Here is a 27,581-nt window from a genome sequence, read left to right as displayed (position 1 = left end):
GCATGTCATGCCGCATACTGATTGTCAGTCAGGGAATTCTCACCTTCGTGAGAATGGGGCCTTTGGCCACTCACCCATGAACCCACTGCCTCCAAGATGTCTCATACCCAGCAATCCCTAGAAAGAGACTTGGAGGGGAAAGTCTCAGAGACAGGCTGAGAGCCAATGACGCATCTAAGTTCCCCAGCCCGTGGGGGACTGGGATGGGCATCAGCCTATGATTCCCAAGCCCCTCCTCTTTCCACATTATCCCAAGGAGGCCCTGCCAGCTCTTTGACACTATAAAGAAGTCCTGCTTTGGGTGGCTGAGAAGACATCACAGCCTGCAGCTAGGCCTCAGGGCTGGCTTCCTTCTCTTCCTGTCTAACTATAGCCCCCGGGCTGTGTAGCTCTGAGCAGGGGCCACACTCAGGGACCAGAGTGAGGCTGTATCAGCAAAGACCCCAAGCTTGGGGTAGGTGTGGGGGGAAGAAAGGGACATTGAGGTCTTCTACTCACCACAGGATTTCATTTCTGGTCAGGAAAGTCAGGGCCTGCAACAAATCAAAGAGGCAACTCGGCACTTAGTCCAGCCCTGTCCTGGCTCCTTAGGGAGAAGGGAGTGGGGAGCTTCAGGGCAGGGGAGGAAAGGCCCTGCTGTTGTCCTGTAGCTGGGAAATGGAGGCGCTCCAGACTGAGGTATGGGAGGCCTGAGGGGGACAGAGGAGGAAATGGCGCCCCGCCCTCCTCCCTGTCTGGGCAAGAGGCATAGCAGCACAAAGATGAGATCAGAGGCAGAACCCAAACCTGGGCTTTGAGGTAGGAGGTGTTGGGGGAAGGAAGCCGGAAGATTGATCTAGAACCTCGGGCAGGAGTTCTTGCCTTCACCCCACCTGCCCTGGGAAGCCCCCAGCTCTGCCCAGCACTTCTGGCCTGACCTACCTACCCACCTGGTACTCTTCCAGGTCTTCCCAGTGCATCTGGTACCTCAAACACTGCCCCATGCTAACCCCAGCCTCTGTCCTACCAGCAGTAGAACCTCAGCCCAAGGGCTCATCAGTTGCTACAACCAGTGAGTGGATCCAGTTGCCATGGTGACCTGCATTCTACCTGTTGCCCCTGAGTTGGCAGAAGTTGCTCCAGAGTTCTCTTGATTCCCCTGGGCTAAGAGACATCATCCTCAAAACAAGTGGAAGGAAAGCCCAATACCAGTCTTGAGAGACACACGGTTGGCTCCGGAGTCTCCCTGCCTGGGATCGAATCCCAGATCTGCCACATGTTGACTATGTAGCCTAGGGCAAGCTACACAACCTGTACCCTCATCAGTGAAGTGAGGATGATAACCACAGGACTGCTATGGGAATTTGCTAAGCTGATGATGATATCAAAGCCTGGCACATAGTAGGTGCCCCAGAAGTGCAGGTACCAGCTCCCAAATACTGTGTTGGATGTGGGATACAGAGATAAAGAAGCAGCACAGACCATAACTTCAGGGATCACCCAAAGAGCACAGAAAAGGGTCTTCCATGCCATTAATCAAGTTCCCTATGAGAATGGAGGGCTTGTTCAAATTCAATGGCATGAAGTTTCGAATACAGGGGCTCTGCACAGACTTGAGGACACAGGTAGAAAACCACTCAGGACAGAGGCCCCCTGAACCTCCTGACAGCAAAGCTGCCACCAGCCCTGACCCATACCACCTGGAATGAATACCTAGCACCGCGCTGTGCTCTCCCTCTGACCTCTGGGGGGACAGAGTGCAGGGGGGAGTGGGACAGACACGATTCTCCCCAAATGCAACTGCACAGTATTTCCCGTCTGTCCTCCATGGAGACAGCGCTCCTTCCTCTACTTACTCCACAGCTGCAGGTGCCAGGGACTCTGGGGGGAGATGACTGAATGCAGCCTCAGCCTTTAAGAAATGTACACCACACACACACACACACACACACACACACACACGCACACGCACACATTAGGCACACAGGTCACTCACATGCACACTCCAATGTGTGTGCACAGAGACCAGTGTCACCAAAGGTCACAGCTGACAGGTACAGGTGCGCAGGGCAGGAAGTCTTCCGGTAGACAGTAGCACTTACCTGTCTGTGACACACAGTGCTTGAGAATGTGGGCGTTGAAATATTAAGTCCTGGCTGCCCTGCAAGCAAATCCTAAAACCACTCTGAAGCCTCAGTTTCCTCATGTGCAAAATGCACCGAATAAATCTCATTTTATTTACTTATCCCTACTTATTGCAATGATAAAAATTAAATGGTGATGTAAGAAAAGCTCTTATTTAATAAGCTATCTGATACATACTGAGTACTCAATAAAGGGCAAATGATATTACTTTATGTGGGGGTGTGTTGGCATGGGGTTTGAACTTGGGGCCTGATTGTTGTCCCTTAGCTTTTTGTGCTCAAGACTGGCCACTCTACCACTTGAGCCACAGCTTTACTTCCAGCTTTATACTGGTTAATTAAGAGTCTCACAGTCTTTTCAGCCTGGGCTAACATCTGGCTGATTATACTTTTAAAAGCTGGAGCTGCAACCAGGCATTCATGCTTGTAACCCTAGCTACTTAGGAGGCTGCGATTTGAGAATTGTGGTTCAAAGCCAGCCCAAGCAGGGAAGTCCATAAAACTCTTATCTCCAATTAACCATCAAAATGCCAGAAGTGGAGCTATGTATGGTTCAAGTGGTAGAGTGCTAGCCTTAAGCAAAAATAAAGCTTAAGGACAGTGCGTAAGCCATTAATTCAAGCCCCAGACCTGGCTGGCAGACAGACAGACAGACAGACAGACAGACAGACAGACACACACACACACACACACACACACACACACACACACAGTTGGAGCTGGAAGGACCCATAGAACTTCAGCAGGCAGAGCCAGATGTTAAACCCTCATCTTCTGCTAAACCCTTGAGCTTCTGCAGTCCTTTACTGAGCAGCCTCTCTCTGCCAGGGGTGGCTCAGAAGCAGAGTTTGCTCAACCTCACCACAGCCCCAGGGCTGGTAGGGGATCCTCCCTCCTTCACTCTGGGGAAGTTGATGAGGTTAAATGCCCTGGGAGGGATGGGTAAACTGCATGTCTCGGGAGTCTCCAAGTGTGGGGGACAAGCAGAAAGCCAGAGGGTCTATGGGGTTTCATACAGAAAGCTGCTACCTTCTCCTTTTGCTTGCTCCATCCTCCTGATTACACAATTACATGAGGTGTGAATGGCAGCTTGACACCAGCCTGTTGTGTCTTTAACACTCGGCTGACACTTTCTAAAAGGAAGACAACAAAGACAGCGCAAACTGCCCTGCAGCTCAGAGCTCTTAGTTCCTGACTCAGCCTCCATTTGTTGGCTCAGGAGTAAGACAGACAACAGTTTTCCCTGCAGGAACCAGACACACACTGTCCACCGGTGTGTACTAGACACTCTCCATCCACCAGTGGGAAGCCACGCCGCCATGGTATGTATGTGAGGCAGAAACCCAGGACCAGGCACAGGCTGGTTCTGCAGCCGAGGGGGTAGGGCAGGTGTGGGTCCTCAGTGGCCTCCAAGGGAGTTACCACCCCCCCCCCCCCCCAGTGAACTGAGTGACAGCCTGGCTGAGAAGACCAGGACAGTGTTCCTGACGGCCTTGGGTCTCAGGGAGAATTGAACAACAGTGTCTGGTTTCCATAGATGTTTTATAGAGTACCTTCCCTTCTGCAAACAATGCAGCTTGGTCATTTACAACTCAGATATAATGTTTCCTTTACAAACATAGCCCTTTAATAAAAAGAAATAGGAGCCCATTTAAAGAAAAAAATATTAAGTAAATAGTTTTACTGGTGGTAAAGGAATGTGACAGAAATCACAAAGGTCTCCTCTTCCTCCCCCCTTTTCTCTTTCTCTATCTTTCCATCACTCTGTCTCTCTCTCTTTCTCTCTCTCTCCCTCTCTCCCTCACACACACACACACACACACACACACACACACACTCAGTTTGCCATCTCTGCTAACCCTGCTCTCTCCTCTAGCTTTTACCCTCCCAGCCTCCTTCCTCTGCCCACTCCCCACCCCCTTCACAGGCTTTGCAATTTTATCCTAGACAGGGTTTTCCATTGGTTCCCACAAATAACAATAGTCGCAATAAGAATGTCATCTTACATTTGCATATCCTTTTACAATTCCAAAATGCTTTTTTATGTATCATCTCATTTCCTCAAGAAATAAAAGACTATGCTCCCTAAAAAAAAAAAAAGAAAAATCTTTTCAAGTGATTCTGTCTTCAAGCCACTAACAAACCTGCATACCTGCATCGCTCCTCCTCCAGCCTCTGTGCTCCCTAACTCCTCTTCCACAATGTGTTTGAAAGGTGTAAGGGAGTGGCCAGCAGGCTCCTTTCCAGGAAGGCCAGCTCTTCATCCTTCCTGCTAGACTCCATACTATGGGATACCTTTTTTGTAAGACTTCTGTCATCATGTCATGAACACTACTGATTCTTCAAACTGAATCCCCTGCCTCGATCTTGACTTGAGCATCTCTTGACATGCAACAGGCATTGAAAAAGAACTTGTATCCAATATATGTAAAGAACGCTTAACCATTCAACAATAAAAGGACAAATACGTTAGCTTTTTTTTAAAAAAAAAAAAATGGACAATGGGCTGGGCACCAGTGGCTCGTGCCTGTAATCTAGCGACTCAGGAGGCTGAGATCTGAGGACCATGGTTCAATATCAGCCTGGAAAATACATGAAACTTCTAACTAATTAGCCACCAAAAAGATGGAAGGGGATCTGTGGCTCAAGAGATAGAGTGCTAGCCTTGAACAAAAGCGCTCAAGGACAGTGCCCAGATGCTGAGTTCAAACTCCAGCACTGGCACAAACTGGAAAAAAAGGGGGTGGGAAATAGATCTGAATAGATGATATTCCAAAGAAACTACATGAATGGCCAAGGAGAAAGTGACAGGATGCAGCATCATTAGCTAGCACGTAGACAGATGAAAACAAAGCTACCATGAGAAACCTCTGCACATTCACCATGCTGCATGTTATCCAAGAGGAAAATAGGCAAGAACTTGGAGAATTTGAGACTTGTATGCACAGCTGGTGGGAATATTAAATGGTGCAGCTACCTGGAAAAGTCTCTCCATTCCTCAAAATGGGAAGAATATAATAAGACTCTACAGCTCTACTCCTTCGTGCATGCTCAGGAGAAATGAGGCCATGCGTCCACATAAAAGCTTCTACATTAATGTTCATGGTAGCCTTGTTCACAATAGCCAAACAGTGGAAGCAACCCAAATATCCATCAGCTGGTGAATGAGAAATAAAATATGCTATACTCATAAAATGTAGCATTTGGCAATAAAAAGAAATGATAGATGGATTCATGGTTTAAAAAAAAAAATATTAGATGGCCAGTCGTCAGTGGCTTGTGCCTATAATTCAAGCCACTCAAGAGGTTTAAGCTAAGGAATGTGGTTTAAAGCCAGCCTGGGCAGAAAAGCACACGAAGATTCTTATCTCCAATAAACCAACAAAAAGCTAGAAGTAGAGCTGTGGCTCAAGTGGTAGAGTACCAACCCTTAGTGAAAAAGCTCAAGGACAACCCCTAGGCCCTGAATTCAAGCCTCAGTACTGGTACACACAAACAAACAACACTAAATAAAAGAAACAAGCCACAGAAGACCACATGTAGTATATGATTCTCCAGCTACGGAGAAAGAAGATGGGGTCCTGCCAATGGGTGTGGGCATGGTGAATATGTTCTAAAATTAGATAATGGGGATGGTGAAACACTCTGAATACCCTAAAAAACCACCGAGGTATATATGCTTTACAAGAGTGAATTGTACAGTGTGTCAATTATATCTTAAAGCTGTTATTTTTTAAATGTGAAGAGGTGTTTAAATGCTGAGTGCCTGGCATACCGTAAGCCACCGTAAATATGATTAAAGGAATTTATAAAGGAGAGAAGGCCGATCCATTTCCTCAGTGTAGGCCCGTAGCCCATGGGGCTCCACCCACAGCAGTCATTAAGCACGGGAGCCTTTCGTGGATCCTGCTGGGGCAAGGCACCAGCTGGCTCTGAACCTCAACTCGACTTTTGTGTAAGTTCCCAGCAGGCTGGAATGCTATGCTTTGTCAGCAGAGGAGTTTCTAAAATCCTCTAAATTCTTGCAAGAAGCAGGCATGGGGTGGGGGGGTGGGGGTTGTAGTTTCTAGAGTGTGGTTTTTTTTTTGGGGGGGAGGGGGTATGTTGGTTAAGTAGAAGACCAAGGATGTGGATTCTTGGGACAACAGAATAGAGAAGGCCAAGCGGAAGGTAGCTGGTCCGTGATGGTGCAGTCAGGGTGAAGGAGTGACTGGAACAGAGCTCCTGGTTCCCCAGGCCTAATGGCAACCTAAGAGGAACCTAGACATTCCCACAAGCCCCAGGGACAAAGTGCACAGAGCCAGGGAGCTCAGCTCAGGGGCCTGGTCAGGATGCAGAGCCCACTGAGCCCCATCTGTCTTGGGCCCAAACACAACTTCATGGACTCCCAACAGCGCCTGCATATTTTTCCAGGTAAGGAGAGTGTGGACAGATAATATCCTGAAACTTAAAAATCATTATATTGTGGTCCCATACTTTCCTATAAGAAAGAATTTTCACATTGCCTTGGGTAGGGGGCAGAGGGAGAACAAATGTAGCAACAGTGAAGTGGGGTTAGAAGCAACCTTTTCCTTTATTTTAGTATGTGTGTGTGTGTCTGTCTGTCTGTCCTAGGGCTTGAATTCAGGGCCTGGGTATTGTCTCTGAGCTTTTGTGCTCAAGGCTAGTGCTTTACCACTTGAGCCACAGCTCTACATCTGTGTTTTGTTTTGTTTTGTTTTGGTGGTTAATTGGAAATAAGAATCTCATGGACTTTTCTGCCTAGGCTGGCTTTTAATCACAATCCTCAGATTTTAGCCTCCTGAGTAACCAGGATTACAAGTGCCTGTTGGTTCTTTTCCTCTTCCTCTTCTGCCTATTATTATTATTACATCTTGAATCAGCAGGGAAAGCTCAGGGAAGCAGAGATTAGAGTTCATAAAACAAGACAGCTGAAGAAGACAGAGAGGAAGCACCATGCTACCAGGAGGCTGGCACTGCAGTTGTGGCTCTTGGGAGCCCCACTCAAGGCCCCCCGCCCCTGGACCCCTCCCATGAACACCCCCACTGCCTTGCAGTAGGCAGGACATTCCATCACATCTCCCAGCCCAGATGTCACTGGGAGTCTGCCTGGCATGACAGCGGCTAGTTTCCCAAAGCTTTACTTTACCCAGATGATAGACACACCCCCATTTTCAATGGCCAGGGCTATTGAAAAACTCCTTAGAAAAGAGAGTACGGATCCTTGACATTCATAGACAAGGCAGAGCTGATGGCACTGTGGAAGGAGACATTCTTGGCCCCTGGACAGGGGTGACCCTGACCTTTTCCAGCTTGCATCAGACTCGAGTACCCCACGTCACACCCTGGGTTATAGCACTGCTGCTTGCACAGGTCCACATGAGCTTAGCTCACCTCCCACTGACAGAGAGCTGCATCAAGGACTCTCAAACCTTCACTTTCTACCCTAGAATCTTCTCTATTAAGAAACCTCAGCTTGTGGGCAAACAATAGGCCAAAGTTCACACTGACTGTCCTGGAGGGGCCTGTGGTCAGTGGGGTGGGAACTGGTGGTATTTCTGGGAGAGACTCAAGGTTTTCTGTGATTTTAGTAGGGTAGGGTCAAATCTAGGCCATTAGAGGCAGAGAGAACCTGGGCAAACCTAGATGGCCACCCAGGGATCAGCTCTCAAACAACTGACACAAAAGCCCTGTTTCAGAGCTTATTTTTCTGTGCTGAGCACCTGTCATGTTGCTGGGACACTTTCCCACCACGTGTGCTGAAAGTGAAGAGTAGCTATTGGACAAGAAAGGAGACTCCTGCTGGGTGCCAGTGGCTCACATCTAGAATCCTAGCTACTCAGGAGGCTGAGATAAGAGGATTGTGATTCAAAGCCAGCCCAGGCAAGAAAATCCATGAGACTCTTTAATTACCACCAGAAAACCAGAAGTGGAGCTGTGGCTCAGAGTGGTAGGGCGCTAGTCTTGAGAGAAGGAGCTCCGGGACAGAACCTAGGCCCTGAGTTTAAGTCGCAGGTTGCAGGGGCAGGGGGGAGGAGGGAGACTTCTAAAAGTTGCCTTCTGAGTCCACAAGATGCAAATCCATAATTCTGATATCTTGTAGACAACCCTTAGAGGTTATCTTGTTGGCTTTACTGTACTTTATGGGCAAATAGACTGGGGCCCAAACTGAGAGGAGATCTGCCCAAGAACAAGGTAGAGACCAAACTTAGCTGCATCTGGAAGCCGCCCGGCTCCTCAGGCCTCCCCCACAGGCCTCTAAAAGCAGCTTGCGGAGGTCACAGAGCAGGTCTAATGAGATCCTATCTGTGAACATGCCTCCTAAACCACAAAGCACAACAAAGAGGCCATTTGTCATGATTTGGGCCAGGCCTAGGGCTGGAACTCTAAGCTGCAGGCTCCCGACCTGACCTGCACTTCACACCCAGCAACAAGCCTGCCTTCCACAGCAATTTAGAATTCCCTGCATTCACGGTCATGCCGTCAGGCACTTGCCAACAAAATGTCCTCTCCCAGACACCTTCTTGCTGAGTGTTTGCTGTCCTGCTGCTGGGTGACTGGAGCTTGGGATGGCCATCTTTCGTCCTTGTCTTTTGCTCATTTATTCAAAAAGAAGGGGACTTAATTATAACTCTTTTGAGGTGTCATAGGCATTTTTCAAGTCCTGCAGATAGAGTGATGACTAAGACAAACAGGTGAGAGGATGGTAGGGGGAAAATGGTAGTCCATGGTTAACCGTGAGGTTATGGCTGTGCCGGGACCAAAGAAAAGGGGATACCGAAACAAAGGGAAATATGGGAACATCTCTCTTAAAGAGACTTGGGGCATCTGTAGAACTGAGAAGGCATTGAAGGGTGCAATATGTCAAGGGCCAAACTCAGAAGGGGGCTTGGGGCAGATGCAGCAGGGCCTGTGACTCCTTGAGGTTTACCTTCAAAACTTTCTGTTAAAAGCAATGGGAGGTCAGTGGAGGGTGTTATGCCGAGAAATGACATAATCAGATTTCAAGGGATCACTCTGCCCATGGGTGGCTGGCGAGTGTGTTGGAAGGAGGCCATAAGGCTCTGGGGAAAGCCGTGAGGACACTACTGAATATCCCAATGGGTGGGGAACATTGCTGGGACAAGGCTGTAGCTGAAGGGAGAGAAATGGATGACTTCATGTGGCATCTCAAGGGGGAATCAGCCACCCTGGGAGATGGAAGGAGGGAGCAGGAAAGGCCAGTGAAGACCTTCAAGATTCTGACCTGAGCAAGGATGGAGGTAGAGGAGCTGCAAGTCTGAGAGAAAAACAGGATTCCAGGCCTGCTGAGTTTGGAATGGCTGTATGGAGACACGGGGAGATGCACAGAGCAGTTAGATGGTGGGGCTGAGGGGACAGACAGACATTTAGAAGCCTTCAGGCATAGGTGACTCTTAAAGCTGCAGGTGAGATAAGTCAGGGACTCCACTCTTTGCCCTCAGGGAGCTCAAGTTATTACGGAGTAGGTAGAGCATCCGCTTCCTGGGATGGTATAGCACATTTGACAGACCAGTCCTTATCATCAGAATGAGCTGGAACAATCCAAAGCTATCTGTGTGAAGGCAGCCAGGACTGAGGAGATCAGGTGCTAGAGAGAGGAATCATATGGAGGCGATACTCAAGTGTTGCTCTGCCGCTTTGGTATCCATCTCCTGGCTTGTAAGTAGCAGATGACCAAGAAGAGAAATGCAGTACTGAAAAGTGGATTGGGAAGTTTCAGCTGTGGAGGGTTGGGGGATAGGAGGGGCTAGGGAAGAAATCAGATGACAAGGGAAGCAGAAGCTGATGGCCAGGATCTCTGGAAGAAGAGAAGCAGGTGGGGTCAGCACTAAGGTTGAAGGCCTTCTTCTTCCAGCACCCACCCAAGTGGTAGAGTCCAGCTGAAGGATGAGGAGCTGAGCAGAGTCACTGGTAGCCTTGTGGGGCTTGTAAGATAAATGTGGAATTGAATGCCTACCAAAGAGGAAGGGTCCCTAGCAAACTTGCAGCCAGAACCCAGAGAAGTTATGTATTAGGAAGCAGAGGGTCCTAAAAATAGAGCGTCCCTCCCAGTCTGGTGGCCAGCATCACATCAGCCCAATCCCAGGCAGAATGAAGATGACCTTCCGCTTCTGTGACTGCCTTCCGGAAAGCAAAAAATAAATCCTCCGTGATGAAAGGTAACATCAGGCAGAGCCCAAAGCATCTCCATAATAGAAACAGCCCCACAGGGGATCCAGATCTTCAAGTTTTCTGATCCAGACTTTAAAATAGCTGTGATTAATATGGTCAAGAAAATAGATGACAAGATGGAGAACTTCATGGAGAACTGGAAGCAAAAAAAAAGTCAGATGACAACGACAGTAGAATAGATAAAATTTGGAACTTGAGGGCTGAGAATATGGCCTAGTGGTAAAGGGCTCGCCTCGCATACATGAAGCCCTGGGTTAGATTCCTCAGCACCACATATAAAAAGTAAATTAAAAAGCCAGAAGTGGCACTGTGGCTCTAGTGGTAGAGTGCTAGCCTTGAGCAAAAATGAAGCCAGGGACAGTGCTCAGGCAGAGTGCAAGCCCCAGGACTGGCAAAAAATAAAAATTGGAACTTGATCTCCTTTCATAGGGGCTAGCAAGGGCAGGGGTGTTTGCTCAGTGGCAGAGTGCTTACTTAGCCTGCACAGGGTTCTGGGTCTGATCCCTAGCATTCTCCTGCACAAAAAGCTCAGATTTTGTCCATGTAATTAGGGGGAAGGGCCAGGGGAAAGTAGGTAAGCAGAAGGCCCCAGGGGCCAGCCTGCAAACAGGATGGGTAAGAGGATGAAGAGGGAGGACCAGCAGCAATGTTCTTTGGAAGAAAATTCAAGGGAGAACCACATCGTTCGCGCTGGAATTTGAATGTTGGATGAGAAAATCAGAATTCTCTTCTGCAGACTACAAGTAAACAGCAGTGATGTCTGTCTAGTTGAGGTCTGCTTCAGGGTCAATTTAGAAAAAGTAAGAAAATATCTTTTTTTTTTCTTAGTCTTCCCTGCCCCCCAAACATCAGAAAATGCCACACCCCCACCAATGGCAAAAGCACTTTTAGCTTCTTCTCCATCACTGGAGGAATTCCTCTTTTTTGGCTCTAAAATGAAATAAAAATTTAATTTAAAACTTAAAAAACTACAGAAGAAGCCTACGGGATATTTTGGGTCTACAACTATAACACTGAACTTTTAAACAACTTTTTGTTAAGCAAGATCTTTTCAGCCGGTTTATTTGGTCCCTTCTTTACTGACCTTGTAAACCACTTAATTGTGAAATGTGGTTTGTCTCAGAGCGTCTCTTAGCACTGTATTCTTTAAAATAGGAGATTTTCCATTGCATGGGAGACCAACAGCGACGTCTTCAACGCGCGCATGCACCGAGCAGGGCTCCTCGTCCCTCTTAGTCACAGACATATGGTTTTCATCAACTACTCTCTCCTCTTGGCAGCCACCATCATGAGAATTATATTTTATTCACCAAATAGTTCCCCTACCTCTCTCACACCAATCCCCTACTGGCTATTCTCCCTCTTTGTCTCACATGACCCCCACCTCTATCTTCACTTCTAAAGAGCAACAATCACCAGGCAGCCTGCCTGTCAGACCTGGCCAGAAGAACCCTGATGCAGGAAGTCAGCCCAAAGGCCTTGAGAAACTGCAATGGTTGTGCCAAATGGGAGCCATCTCTAGAAGAAAAGAGGGTTCCTGAAACTAGACTGTGGGCCAATAGGGAGCTAATAAGGAACTGTCACTCAGGGAAATCTCCTTCATGGTTTCCATTGTTCTTAGAATTAATATTGATACCTCACCATGGACTCCAACATGCCCAACTCTCCGCTCTCATTCTGAGTGACTCTCACTCTCATCCACTGTACCTTAGTCACATTCGGCCTCTCTAGTTCCTCAGAACTCCACATCCTGAACCTGCCAGGCCAGCAACCACACAACCCTGGACTGCTCTGGGGGATCACAGATCCTCTGCTCTTGCAAGGCAGCTGGCTCTAGATACATTCCTAAACTCCCGCCATGGATAAGATCACTCTCTTCCAGTATTGGGCTCAGTTCTCAGGGCTTCATCTGGTCCAATTTCTCATTTTTCAGATAGAGAGGCCCAAATAGGAGGAGCAAAGAGGCTTGTCCACCACTTGAAGTAAGTTTTTAGCAGACCTCAAGCAGGTCCCTTTGCTCTTCCCCAGCTGCCTGGTCAGAAATCAGTATGAGAAGCAAGGGAGACCCTTTGGGAGCCTAACTCTAGCCTGGCTCTCTCCCTCTAGAGCCTGGGGTACAGCAGAGCTCTGATAGTGCCCGGTAAACATTTCTCCAGTGCTTCCCAGGAGGTGGTATTTGCTGGACTCTGGAGGCTTTCCCTAGCTAACTGTCCCCCCACCCCCATCTGAACTGCAGATGGAGAGGGGCTCAGCCATCAAGAAGACTGATAGGAGACAGACCCCAGGAGAGCAGAGGGCTCGTGAAGAGACCTTGTTGAAATAGGAAGAAAAGGACCATCTTGTAGCTCAAGGCTATGGCTGGTTGTCATGCTTAGGAGGCAGCAGAAATTGGGAAATGAGGGGTTGGGCTATTTCCAGAAAGTTCGGATACTTGGGGAGTAGGGTAGGACCTGGGGCCTGGTGGGGGAGAGCCTGTCACCTAGGCAGCGGAGGACTTAGACAGGCAGAGGGGATGGGAATACCTCTAGGCTACATTAAATCGGAGCAGTAGGAAAGAAAAAGCTGGTATTTGAACAATCAACAGAATTATGCTAGGGATGAATTATTCAAGGGGATGATAGATCTTTACATTGCCTGTAGAGACTGGTAGGGGAAGAAGTGAAGACTCATAATTTGATTGTGGTAAAGGAAGAAAGCAATTTCAAAGCTGGTTCGAAGTGGGTTTCTGAGCAGGCAGCGATTGGCCCACAGGCAGGCAGGGCAGGAGTGAGAAGCCGAGAAAAGGTTAAGAGAAATTGTGTGTGTGTGTGTGTGTGTGTGTGTGTGTGTGTGTGTGTGTGTGTGTGTGTAAGGGGGCTGGTAGAGGCTGGGTCTGAAGTGAGATGGGTAATAGAAAGATAGCACACAACTCAAAGGAATAGCTGGTATTTTACTTTAAAACAAGGTTTATTGTTGCTGCTATTGCTATTGTTTTTAGCTAAGATGAACTGCAGTTCTCCAATTACACGTAGAAAAGTATGTTAGATAGCTACTTTGGGGAAATCAAGGAAAAAGATCTACATTTTACATTTGTCTTAATACAGGACAACAAGGAGAAAACAGACTCAGAAAGGAGGTAAAGAAGATGGATGGGAGGAAGGAAGGAAGGAAATTAGTTCAGTAGAAACAAAATATTGTAGGAAACTCTGGGTTTGCCTCTACTGTGGGTTGAGGGCTTGATTTGTTTTCTCTTGTGTATCAAAAGGCACGGTAGCCCATAAAATCAAAGACTCAACAAGGCCCAAGTGGCAGATATGTGTGTTAGTTTTATGTATAGCTTATTATGTGGCCAAAAAGAAGACAAAGCAGGATTTGGGTCCAGCACAGGCTTGAGGAGGTTCATTCACAGAGTTTGAATTCTAGGCCTGTTTTGCTAAGGAGGTTGTTCAGGTCACCTTAACCAAGAAACTATAGAAATCCTTGGAGGATTATGAAGAAAGTGGGTGTGCCATAACACACACATACACACACACACACACACACACACACACACACACACACCTCACCCGTGCTTCGATAATGAAAATGGATCTGATGCCGTACTTGTTTGCCTGCCACTTGTAAATGATGGATTGGCTTATTAACAGCCACTTAGGATGACCAAGTGGCTTTATCCATATTTCAGGGCAGTCCTGGGATCTTTTGGCTATAAAGGAGGACACAATCGTTTCTCTCCCACTTAGAAACTCAGCTTGCTCCAGCTGCTGACCTTAGGGTTCCCTGTGGTCAAGTCAAGTTGCTTGTTGTTGTTTTTTATAGAAGTATTTATATTCAAATCATAAATGTCTATGACAGGGGCTCCCCACAAGGGCCTCACCAGCATCTGACCACCAGGCATCAACCTTATATTTTGATTTCTTCAAGAACAGTCCATCCCTTAGAAAGATTTCCCCTAGGGAACTAGTATAGATACCTCATTCCAAGGAGGATGATGGTAGTGATCTAGAAACTACTTCACATCTGACACAAACTGGGGCTATCGAATCTAATAAGGAAGAGCAAACCAGTTCATGTCGCTGTTAGTGAGGACGCTTGCTTATGAATGAGACATGCAACAGAGTAGATTAAACCAGAAAGAACACTATTGACTCATATAAAAAGGAAGGATGCAAGTGAGCTTTAGGAATGGCTGAATGCAGCCTCTCCTCAATGTCCTTGGATGCTTGTCCTCCAAATGCCCATTTCCACTTGACATTATCCATGGCAGGACCTTGTGGCTCCAACCATCTCGCACGTATTTTCTCACCACGTGACAGGAAGCCTTCTTAGTCATCGCTTGTTCTATATTTATAGCCCATCCATTTAGAGACCCTGCCGGGATATGATGGTCTTTCCTAGCTAGTCTGTTAGAAAAGTTCAAGGTCTAAATAGTTTGTTCAAACCTGAATCACACTCTGGTCCCTGAAGCCTCGCCATGGCCAGAACAAGTACTCCCATTCATTAGCCTAGGAACATTGCTGTCAGCTCTATCCAGATCCATTGCAGCAGCTACAAATCTTGAGAATTTGATCACACCATCGTTCGTGATACTCCTCTATGGCTTCTCTTAGCCCACAGATAAGACCCAATTCCTTCTAGTGGCCTAAAAAACCCCTTGTGCTCTAGTTTGCTTCATTCAGCTTTGTTCTCCACCATCTCTCTCCCCATCCCTTTGCCCCAGAATCTGTCTGGCCTCACTCCCTCCTCCCAAAGTAGGAGCCATATTTTCTCCTAATTCCATGCACCCTGGCCAGAGATCAAGTAATACAATTTCCCCAAACCTTGGAGGAACAGAGGAAGTACCCACAAAATGACAGCCAGTCATCATTCTCAGAGGTGGCTGTACCAGGAGCTTACAGTGAAATGCCCCCCTCCCTCTCCCACCTCAGCAGGAAGCTGCTCTCACCACCACCCCATCTCTGGGGGTCAGGTGGAAGGGAATCCCCAGGAAGTGCCCCCCCCAGGCCTCACAGCCAAGAACTACCTCCTAAATCATCTTCTCCATCCCAGATTGACTTCCTGATTGCAATACTGATAACCAGGATATCAAAGCAAATACCCCAGGACATTTCTCAGAAGCTGGGATGGTCAAGTCAAAATAGCATCTCAGGTGGGACACCAACTCCCATGTCCAGATTGAGCTGCCCTGGCAGCTTCTGTAAGGAAGCGCTTCTCTCCCACATTCTTCTCCACCCTAGCTCCTGAGCTTGTGCAAACAACCGGTCCCAGAGTAATATACACAACTTTGCAAGAACACACCAATTTCAGGCATAGGATAGTGTGATTCCAAATTAGGAAATGGCGGTGTTCTAAATAAAACAATCCTCGGTGGCATAATTCAACAAATTATGCATGTTACTAGAGAGTAAGCAATCTGTTCTAGGACCCTACCAGAGTCCTCCTACAACCACCAAGACTGAGGGAGAGCCTTGCTTCAGACCTGCAGAACTCAAAGGGTCAACACAAGTGATATATTCCAAAATAAAAGAGCATCTTCCAAAAAACGAATTCTTGTCTCCACCGAAAAAGGCAAACACAGCTTGCAATCCTAAAGTGTTATTTTTTTCCTCAGTTAAAAAAAAACTCCAACTTATAATTTTATAATTCCAGGACAAAGGATAACAACCAAGAGAGAGTGAAGAACTGACGTCAAAAAAAATTTTCCCATGGGAAACCTATTAAGACATCTAATCAAAACAAAAATTAAATCAGACATGGGAATTTCCATGTTCCAAGCTGCAAAATGTTATGATTTTTTTAAATTTCATTTTAGAACACAGCTAAGTTCAAAAGGAAATCTGTAGGTACCAGAAATGAAGCAGAAACTGGTAACCATAAAGGGCCAATCCATAAAAGGAATAGAAAGAATGAAATTACCCCCAAGGGAGGCATGGTGTACACATTTTTATAACACCAGATACTCAGCAGAAACAAGAGGACTGCAAGTTCAAGGCCAGCCCAAGCGAAGTTCTCAAGAAACTATCTCAGAAACAAAACTCAAAGTAAAAGAGCTTAGGCGTGGCATGAGTGCAGTCCTGGGTTCAATCTACAGAAAAATAAATAAATAAGCAAATAAGGAGAGGACTGGAAGGAGAGAGAAAGGGAGGAAATGGGGGAGAGAGAAAAAAGAAAAAGAGAAATTGTCTAAAGAGGACTTAATAACTCTGAGTGCTTTAGAACTCCTACAAAAAAATAATTCCTGTTATAGATGAGCTCACAGACAGAAATTATACACCACAGAAACTAGAGACTATAAATTAATCTGAAAGAGGCCCTAGATTTGATTAAGCATTTAAAAGGATGAAAAGAGTTCTTATGTAACAAAAATGGAAAATGACAAAATAAGGACAAGAAAATATGCAATCTCTATGTTTGTGGGTTTCTCCTTTCTTCTTTGAGTTCTGTCTCCCTTTATTTCATGTTAGGTATATTATCATTTGTTATTACTATGTCTTAATAAATTCATTCTCTCTGTGACAGAATCTATTATTCTGAGAAATATTTCTTATACTGAAATCTGTTTAACATAACATTAATATAGCCACTCCACATACTATTGTCAAATATTAAATATAAATGGCCTAAATACCATAATTAAAAGGCATAAATTGTTGGACTGGGTCATTTTCCTTAGTCCAACTATATACTTCCTACAAAGAAATCCACTTTAAATATCATAAATAGGTGACAAGTGCAATGTATTTTTATATGTTGCCGATTTTCTCCTGGATTACTTAGTTATACTGCTTTATAGGGATTCTTTATATATTAGTAATAAGAACCTTTTGCTTAGAGTGACTTTGTAAGTTATCATCCAACCCACTACACTTTTGAGAATGACTAGTACTAATCTCCATGGGACATCAGGAAATCATGTATAAACTAGAGCTGTTCTGAGAAAACAAGGATATAGGGTTATACCACTACTGTCTGTTATATTTGCTTCCATTTTCTGCAGTATATATTAAATATTTTTTTTAATGTCTGGACATAGATTAATACTAGGTTTGCAGAAAATTGAAGCAAAAAAAAAGAGTCACCAGCCCTGCTTTATACTGGCTACTTTAAAGATAGGGTCTTGCTTCCTGTCCAGAAATGTATCTGAGCAGTGATCCACCCACTTCAGGCTTCCCGTTATCACCAGGATCAAAGGCAAGCCCCACCACATCCATCTCCCCTCCGTGGAGAGGGAGTCTGACGGACTTTTCTGCCCAGGCTAACTTAGTACTGCAGTCCTCCCAATCGCATGCTCCCACATAGTGTGTGATGACTGACATTTACTACGACAGCCAGCTCTAAGACAGGGTCCTAAGAACTTTTCTGCTACGGCTGGCTTTGAACTATGATCCTCTCATTCTCAAATGCCCAAGTAGCTAAGATTATAGGTGTGAACCACTTCTTTAGTGGATCATTGTTTAAGTATCGATTTAAAAAATCATCATGGGGGCTGGCAATATGGCCTAGTGGCAAGAGTGCTTGCCTCCTACACATGAAGCTCTCGGCTCCATTCCCCAGTACCACATATATGGAAAACGGCCAGAAGGGGCGCTGTGGCTCAGGTGGCAGAGTGCTGCTAGCCTTGAGCGCAAAGAAGCCAGGGACTCAGGCCCTGAGTCCAAGGCCCAGGACTGGCCAAAAAAAAAAATCATCATGGGGTGGGTGCCAGTAGTTCATGCTTGTAATCCTAGCTACTGAGGAGGCTGAGATCTGAGGATTGTAGTTTGAAGTCAGCCTGGGCAGGAAACTCTGTGATACTCTTATCTCTAATAAACTACTCAAAAAGCTGGAAATGGCACTGTAGCTCAAGTGGTAGAGTACTTGCCTTGAGCAAAAGAAGCTCAGGGACAGTACACAGGTCCCGAGTTCAAGCCCCAGGACCAGCAAAAAAAAAAAAAAAAAAAGTTATCACCAAACCTAAAATCACCTATTTTTCTCAATGCCATCTTCCAGAATTTTCATGGTTTTTGAATTTTACATTTAAGCCTATGATCCACTTGAGATAACTTTTGCAGATATTGTCAAATCTAGTACTAACACAAGCAAGTACAGTATTGTGCTTGTAATGTCATATTGTTTACTGCTAGCATAAAGGAAAGCCATTTAATTTTGTGTATCAGCCTGCTCTAATTATTTATTAGTTATTGGTATTTTGTTTATTCTTTGGAATTTTCTACACAAATAGTCATGCTATCTGTGAGAGTTTTCTCGCTTCCTTCTCACTCTTTTTTTCGTGTCTTATTGCTTAGCTAGCTCTTTCAGGATATTGCAGAATAGAGCCTAAGAGACACAACATCTTTGTCTTCTACCTGATCTTAAACTGAAAGTGTCTCATTTCTCATAGTTAAGGATGTCAGCATTAATTACTTTCTTTAAGAATGTAAATCACGGGGCTGGGAATATGGCCTTGTGGTAGAGTGCTTGCCTCACATACATGAAGCCTGGGGTTCGATTCCTCAGCACCACAAATATAGAAAAAGCCAGAAGTGGCGCTGTGGCTCAAGTGGTAGAGTGCAAGCCTTGAGCAAAAAGAAGCCAGGGACAGTGCTTAGGCCCTGAGTTCAAGGCCCAGGAATGGAAAAAAAAAAAAAAGAAGAAAGAAAGAAAGAAAGGAAAAAAAGAATGTAAACCAGCACTCTTTTCCTGACTTAAGTAAATGTAACCCTCTGTACATCACCTTTATAATAACAATAATTTTTAATGTAACACAACAAAACCATTTTAAAATGACTTTGTATCTTCTAGCTTTTGCATCTTTCTTTAAGTGGCTTTTCCTTCTCCAAAGGTACAGAAAAATGTCATTACATTTTCTTCTAGATTGCAGTTTAGGGTTTCTCATATGTATCTCTTTAATCTGTCTGAAATGTGTTTTGAATATGGAATGAAGTAGGAATCGGTGACAATTAGATGCTATATGGGCTGTCTAAAAATTCATTCCCGTGTCCTTCTGGTATATTTTCCTGTATTACAGAGATTTTCTTGAAGCTAGGATTCCAGATGTAATGAAGATTCTCCCAGTTAGATGTCTGCAAGATGGATCACAGTTCTGAATGAAGGACTAACATGGAGAGGGAATTAGAGCATAGGTATTTCTTCCTACCATGGGACTCCTCTATGAGAAATCTCTGTGGTAGCCAAGACTTTCCTCAGAGCTGCACCAGTCTGAGCTTTTTTTCCCTAGATGATCCTCCTTCCTTCTCCTCTTCCTTTCACAAGGGTTAGAACTATACCACTACTGGGAAGCTTTCCTTGCTATCCTGGCTCCCTCTCCCCTTTATCTTTTACAGGCATTATCCCAGTAACCATCATGCCCTCCTGATTCTATCATAGTGTCTACTTCCTACATGGACCTGGACAAACACAGCTCACATGAACCTTTGAGTTGTATGGACACAAAGGCAGTATAGCCTTCATTTTATTAGCATAGATCCTGACAGAGATGGTGGGGCTGTGAAACAGCATCTGTATAAAAGTTGTTACTACCAGACAGCTTGCAGACTGTGGCAAAGACTTCATTGTCATCTCTGCAGTTGCTCAGTTCTGCACTTAGGCCTTTGGAAGTAGCTCAAACCACTTTCTTTTGCATCTTTCCTATAATTCTGGCTCCTGTATTTACTGTATTCATCTGTTTTCTGTTGCTGTAACAAAATTACTAAAATGGTAAGTTATTAAAATGTTTATTTAGTTCATGATTCTGGGGAAGTCCCAGAAAATTGCTCCACTACCTACTCAATTCCCAGTGAGGGCTGTGCATTGTGTTACACTACAGCAGAAGTCAGAACGAGAAGCAGGTGCATGTATGTACAAGAAGGAGGACACAGCAATATCCTCACTTGACAACTAATCCAGTCCCTGTAGAGTGAAAATTCACTCCCCCAAGAAAGGCATAATCCTTCTTCATGACCAAACCATGTTTGAAAGGCTTCATCTCCTAAATCTGCCACCATGGCAAGCATATTTCAATATGAGTGTCAGAGAGGGCAAATCATACTGAAGCCACAGCACTTCCCTAAGTTCCCTAAGCCTTCCCTAAGTTCCTTCCTGATTAAAATACCTAGAATGGATTCTTGTTTCCGGAAGTAAAAGCACCACCAGTACAATAGTTAACTTAATTATTTTCCCAATTTTCTCTCAGTTGTCTCTAAATCTTTCACTGACTTTCTCAGTGACAAAAATGCCCCTTTAGCAATACTAGACTTCTATGCATGTTTCTTTACTCCATTCCCTTCATTGGACTATCTATCAACACCACTGTGTACCGATCACTTTGTAGTAAATGTTTGTTTACAGAAGGGCTGTTTCCTCCATATCGTTCTGCGTCAAAATTTGCCTTGCTCTTCTTGTCCATGTTTTTCTGCTAGATGACTTAGAATTCGCTTGTAAAATTATGCTTTTAGAGCTCTTGTTAAGTTTTTATGGGAATTTCACTGAATTTATAGATTGATTTTAGAAGAATTTATGTCTCGACAATATTGGCTCTTCACCAGAGCCCATTTGTAATGGGGGGATAGTTAAATGGCTTGGGAGTAGAGTAGGCCTGAAGCTTGAAGGCACATGGACTGAAGAGCAGGCAAATCCAATATAGTTGGATCATTGCCTTAGTACCTAATACAGAACAAAACAGGAGCAATCCCCAAGGAGGTCCAGGGAGAGCCCAGACAGATTTCACAAAGAGGCAGTATTTGAGCTGAGTCTTGAAAGGATGACTAAGTTTTCCAGGGAAAACACAATGAGAGTATATTCCTAGAAGAGACCTTGTGGGCAAAGGAACCAAGGCATGAGAAGACCGGAGTGACAAGGGGTAGGAGGATGGCTGCTGGATTCAATGAGTATTCCTTCATTTGATGGCAATGTGTGGGGGCCTGGGACCATTCTAAGCACTAATTCTTTGGATCTTTACAGCATCATAATTATATGACTACTGTTATCCCTATTTTACAGGCGAGACAAGATAATTCAAAAGCGGTTAAGCAACTTTCTCAAAACCAAATGGTTGGACAGTAATGTCGTTAGGCCCCAAGCCAAGGTGAAGTGGGCCCCTGGGACCATCCATCCTCTTATCACTTCACTCAGGTGCTCCGGAAGAGCCTCCTAGGCTCAGCCATGGAGATTGAGTTTACCTTGTAAACAACCAGATTTATGAAACCAAGAGAGGAGAGATGGCTTCCTTTGGCAGAAAGCTCATTCAAGTGACAACCTCAGGAGAAATGATACTTGGAGGTGACAGGTGAAGCTTGAGCCAAGACAGGAAGTACAGGGGAAAGAGTGGACAAAGGATCACTAAGATTTGAGCTGAATTGAGTCTGCTTTCTGGACCATATTGTCATTCATTTATTCAACCCTTATCTGGCCCTTACCAGGTGCCAGGCTGCCTGCTGGGTGCCAGGATACCTTTGCTTCTGCCTCAGAAAATGACCCAGAGCTACAAGCACAACTAGCCCGAACGGTTCTAATACCACCACACGATTAGGGGACCCAGCGTCTGGCCCCTCCTGGCTCCAGCATCTGCCACTCCCAACTGCCTTCCTATGCACATAAGGCTCAACCTCTCTGTGTCCCCCAGTGCAGAACATCTTCCTCCCTTGTCTCCTTCTCTTTCCTTCTCTCTGTTCCTCCCTCCCCTTTCCTCCCCTTCACTCACAAAAGTCACAAATTGTGACCTTCTCCAAGCCCAAACTAGGTGCAAGAGAATCTACTAAAGATAAAGTCTTACCCTAAAGGATTTCAGGGAGGGAGGGAGGGAGGGAGGGAGGGAGGGAGGGAGGGAGGGAGGGGTCGAGGAGAAAGCAAATGTGGGAAAGAATCATCAGGAACCTGGGGACCATTAGTGATCAGAGACCATTGTAATGGCCAATTTGGGGTGGGAAGAAGTAGTATTTCTTTGCAAAAAGAGTAGCTTCAGTAGCACTGAGAAGGTACCCCCCAAAAAGCCTGGAATGTTCTGGAAATGGAAAACACAAGATTGGGTTTTAAAGTCTAGCTTTTGCAGCCTCACAAAGCAGAGATTGAAATCACGGCTATAAAAAATGCACAATCTGGATTAGCCTGGACAAGCAAGCCTTCTGGAAACGGGTTCCCCATTTGTAAAATGAGAAGGTTTTCCTTCACAGGGTCACTGTGAGAATGAACTGAGAGATTTTTTTTTCAACCATGTATCTCTTGGATGCCTACTCTAAGGCAGATACAGATCAAACCCCTGTCCTAGTGGCCCCCCTTGGCCACCACCTCTGTGCTCCTCACAGGCCTCTTGAGACACCAGTATCTTCATCCATGTGATGAAGAAAAGCAATTCTTTTTTTTTTTTGCCAATCCTGGGCCTTGGACTCAGAGCCTGAGCACTGTCCCTGGCTTCTTTTTGCTCAATGCTAACACTCTACCACTTGAGCCACAGCGCCACTTCTGGCCGTTTTCTATATGTGGTGCTGGAGAATTGAACCCAGGGCTTCATGTATATGAGGCAAGCACTTTGCCACTAGGCCATATTCCCAGCCCCAAGAAAAGCAATTCTTGCTTAAATAACTTTCTAGTTCAAATAATTTTGAATGAAGGAAGAAGCCATGACAGGGCTGCCAACAACATTAAAGTTTGACTCAATAATGATTTGTAAAGTGCTGTTCCAATGTAGGGACTAGGTGAGAATTTTACACATGGCGCTTAAGGTAATACTCAGTTCTAGAGGGTGAGAACTACACCCGGGGGGTGCTGGTAGATGCTTCACTGTAGTCCACAGGGAGAGAAGCCAGAATTGTGGTGTTTACTCATTTCTGTGATGTCCACCGTTTTGCATGGCCCACTTCAAGATGACCCATCTCGGGTTGTTGAATAAAGGCTGCAAAGAATCGCATACTGCTGGACTTCCGAAGCTGGAACAGTGGACCCCAGAGAGTCATTGACTGTGTCTACTTTATTTAGAAGAAAATTAATGTTCAACGCTGGCCCAATTCACATTGTTGATTTTAGCAGGACAGGATAGGAACTCAAGCCTGATTATCTACATGATCCATGCCTTGTTCTACTTTCTGCTGAGGCTGAGATCCAAGCTTGGGCCAGAAGAAGTGGGCTTGTTCCTGTAATCCTAGCTAGTTGGGAGGTGGAGAATAAGGGACTGAAGTTCAAGGCCAGCCTAGGCATAGACAGACAGACAGAATGGAACTTCATCTCAACCAATTGCTGAGCATCTTGGCACACACCTGCTATTCCAGCTATAGGGCAAGAGCAATGGCTGGATGCAGTGTCTCATGCCTGTCATCCTCAACAACATGAGAAAGCACAAGTATGAGGATCACAGCCCAGGACGGTCTGGGCAAAAAGAGTCCCTGCTTTGAAAATAATCTATGTAAAAATGGGGATATGGAGGAAGAAGAAGACGAAAAAAAGGGCAGGAGGAAGAGGAAGAGAAGGAAAAGGAGGAGGAGGAGAAGGAGGAGGAGGAGGAGGAGGAGGAGGAGGAGGAGGAGGAGGAGGAGGAGGAGGAGGAGGAGGAGGAGATAGGTTCAAGCCTGGCTGTGGGTCCCTTGAATGCACACTTGGCTTCCCCCTGTCTTATAGTCTCAGTCACTTCATCTGTTAATGGGAGAAAGAGAGTGCCCAGCACACACCATTTCTCTGTGACTCTGACGAACACAGCTGTGGCTTGTGACAGAAAAGGGGTCTGCCATCCCACCACCTTTGTCAAAGGTCCGTGAGCCTAAGGCAGAAAGCATCCTCAGGCCTGTGCTGCAGGCCCAGCCAGGCCTCTCTCCTCCAGCCTCCTCACCCTCAGCAAACCAGCACAGACCTTTGCCACCCCCTCTTCCCATGAACTCCCAGCCCAGCAGAAACCAGAACCCTTCCCAGAGCTGCTGGAATCCCGCGCCCCATAAATCAGGATGCATCCTGAGCTGTGAGACCAAAGGAACGCTCTGGGAAAGTATGTCAATCCTCGGACGATTGTTTTTAAACATCATTCCATGGAGCCCAGACCTGTCTGTGGGATTAGGCTGCTTCCTGCCCCCTACTCTCAGCAAGGATACATGAGTCTCCACCTCCTTTTCTAGATACTTTTTCTGTTTTTGTGTGCCAGTCCTGGGGCTTGAACTCATGGCCTGGGCACTGCCCCTGAACTTCTTTTGCTGAAGGCTAGCACTTTGCCACTTGAGCCACAGCTTCACTTCTGGCTTTTTTGGTAGTTTAGTAGAGATAAGAGTCTCCCAGGCTTTCCTGCCTGAGCTGGCTTCGAACCACAATCCTCAGACCTCAGCCTCCTATGTAGCTAGGATTAGAGGTTTGAGCCCACCAGTGCCTGGCTCCTCTTCCTGATTCTTAAGCAGCATGGGGGAGAAGGGTCTAGGGCTTGTGGAAGCCATGCCTTTCTCTGTAACACATCCCAGAAGGCACTCTGCTCTCCCCTTGGAACCTGCACTCACCTGGCCTGGCGAAGGGAGGCAGATCTTTGAGGATCTTTGTAAGAGGGACATACTGTGTTCTTTGGGGGTGCTAGGCCTATCTCCAAATTATGAGAGTTTACATACATGGGCACACATGGGCACACATGACCACACAATTGTGTGCCCACCCCCATCCTTTTCATCCTCGAGTACTCTGAGATTTCAACGATGCACAGTGGGATGTTGATTCTGGTCCTCAGGAAGGAAAAAAGAGTTCTGCATGACTTGAATCCCATAGGAGCCTGCAGAACTGTGGAAGGGAAGGAAGCGTGGGCTGGAAGCTGTAAGAGAACAAAAACCAGAAGAAAGGACTCCTATGTGCTGGCCTCTGGGGAGAAAGCTTTCCTGGAGCTCACTCACTGGGCAGAACCCAAGCAGCTGGGGCGTATCTAGAGAGTAGGTTTGACCTGAAGCTTAAAGGGGCAACTTGTGATATGAGAATGATGACCAGTCCTTTCCAGTGACTGGGAGAATTTGGAGAAAGATCTCTGGCCTTCAAGAGGAGGATGAAAGGAAGGATAGGTTAGAGGAGGCCTGGAATTCCCTTTGCAATGGGCTAGTTCAGCATCTAGCCAGAGTGAAGTGTATGGACAGGGTTTGGCCTTGTCCTGGCACATGTATAATGCTATAGAGCTTTCTTAAGGTATAGACCCAGGAAGTGGCCTGGAACCATCTGAAAACATAAGGCCCCTTATTGGGTAGGATTCAAAAGCTGGGGAGATCCCGGAGAGTTTATCTGTCCTCTGGGAGTTAGTGAACACTGGATGACTCTCCCAGTGGGAATGTGACCTCAGAAGACCCTAGCACAAGCTGGGCCAGGAGTTCAGGAGACCAAGGTCAACCAAGGAGCATCCCACATGAGATCACCTGGTGAACTGGCCATTATCGCAGGCTGGGCTTAGGATAGCAAGTCAGTGAACCTCATCAGAGAGGACAGTCTGCAGACCCACCTTTACCAATGTGTTCAACCCTAAGGAAGGTACCTAATCCCTTCACCTGCACCCAGGATGCCTCAGCCTGGCCCTCGACCCGCAGTTGGCTAAGGCCACAGTGTGGCACCTGTGTGAAGCTTAAGGGTCACTCTGTTCTTGCTATGGCCAGGCCTAGTAACTCTCATCGCCCATGATCACAGCATGCAGCCTAGTCCCTAGGTCATTGGCGGAACCTCAAAATCTTCCCTGGGTGGTGTTAGAAAAAAACAACAACAAGGCTCCCCTTTGCACCTGTCAGATCTGTCACCCCCTGCCCCAACTGCAGAGAAGTTGAGTGGGCACCGAAAACACTGCCAATGTCATCATTCCCAAAGGTTCAGACAACCACAGGTGGCCTCAGATAGCAAGCATACATCTCTGGGAACAGCTGCTGAAAGTTGGCCTAGGCCTGCCTGTCATGGTACCTTGGCATCTCCTGGGATAGAGATAGAGTCCCTCAGAGATTGCAGGTGCTCTCCAGGAGAACCTCAGGCTGGTGAGGACTCCGTGCCACACAGGCAGGGTGCCTGCAGCCCAGAGAGGGGACACAGCTCCTCCTGCACCACAGAGATGGGTTTGAGCCCCCGCTGCCCACTCTTTCCATCACCGTGTCACTCCCAGGACCTGAGCCCCAGGCTGCTTCCCTGAGCCCCAGCAAGGACCCCAACCCAGCCCACCTAACTTTCCCAGAACAAGTGTTGGTGAGAGCCAGGGGGAGCTCGGGCTGGGGCAGGAAAATGCTGTCTAAACATGCCATGGGGCCTGTGTGTCTGGCTGGCTGTCACCCGGGCCAGGTGGGCCTCTGACACACAGCAGGAATTTTCCATTGGCGCATCCTCTGGCTGGTTGGGATCCAAGGCATTTTCAGGCCTATTTTCTCTCTCTCTCTCTCTCTCTCTCTCTCTCTCTCTCTCTCTCTCTCTCTCTCTCTCTCTCTCTCTCTCTCTCCTATTTGTCTCCCCTACCCCATGCAGATCCACCCTGGGGCCCAGAACATGAGAACCTTCAATTCTCAGGAAAGCTCTAGGAAACACAACCTTCTACCCACCTGTCAGTACCTAAAATATAGAATCTTAGAACGGGGGAGAAGAGAAACACCTTTACACAGAAAATGAAAGTGAAGTTCAGAGACAAAAGCAACATGCCCAAAGTAGATCAAACACAGCTTTATCTAACCTTGATGTGATTCTATTTCCACTGTATCCGTTTCCCAAGGTTACAAACCAAGGTCACTGGGAGACACATCCTAAGCCACGTGAGGGAGAACCAAAGAAGAAGCTGCACCCAAGGGCTCAGCCACCCATGTGGGGACTCGGCCAGGTCACAGAAGCACCCTGAATGGACAGCTGAGGATGCAGAGGCACACATTTCCCTATGCTCATGTCATTCTGGGCTGGCAGTGACAACTCCAGTAGCTCCTCTCAAAGCCAAGGTCCCTAGGGGTGGCCTACCTTTCCGGGGTCTGTGCCCTTCATCACAGTAGGAGGAGTGTTTCCTGCGTGCAGTAGGCACACCTGACCCTGTGCCTAGCATGTTCTCTGGGCCATCATAACAGCTTTGGCCTGGTGAGCCTGTGGAATCTTTGTCAAGCTGTATGGCCACAGGAAGCAGGACAGGCAGGAGGCTTCTTTCTAATGCCGTGTTCCTGGTGGTTCAATACCTGTGCCTGCAGGGCAAGTTCGCAGCCAAAAGGAAAAGAATTACTCACACACTGAATGGCATTCCACAGGCTCCTCCACGAGACCCTGGGAAACTTTTGCCAGAGTTGTAAGCAATTTCCCCAGAGCCTGGACATTCATTCTCAAAGCTGGACCTCGGGAGACACTAGCTCATTCTGGTGGCCAGGTGGGGAA

General features: G+C 46.5%; 1 protein-coding gene across 1 annotated transcript in view; it reads right to left on the bottom strand.

Moving 5' to 3' along the window:
* Cib4 (calcium and integrin binding family member 4) overlaps positions 1-27,581 on the bottom strand; it is a 117,324-nt gene that overhangs the window by 47,626 nt on the left and 42,117 nt on the right. The window contains exon 3 of the mRNA XM_048353281.1: positions 499-533. Within this exon, the coding sequence (XP_048209238.1) occupies positions 499-533 (35 nt within the window). The remainder of the gene's footprint in view (positions 1-498; positions 534-27,581) is intronic.

Source organism: Perognathus longimembris, chromosome 8, assembly GCF_023159225.1.
Source record: "Perognathus longimembris pacificus isolate PPM17 chromosome 8, ASM2315922v1, whole genome shotgun sequence".
In the NCBI taxonomy this organism is placed as follows: Eukaryota; Metazoa; Chordata; class Mammalia; order Rodentia; family Heteromyidae; genus Perognathus; species Perognathus longimembris.
This window is presented reverse-complemented; position numbering and strand designations above follow the sequence as displayed.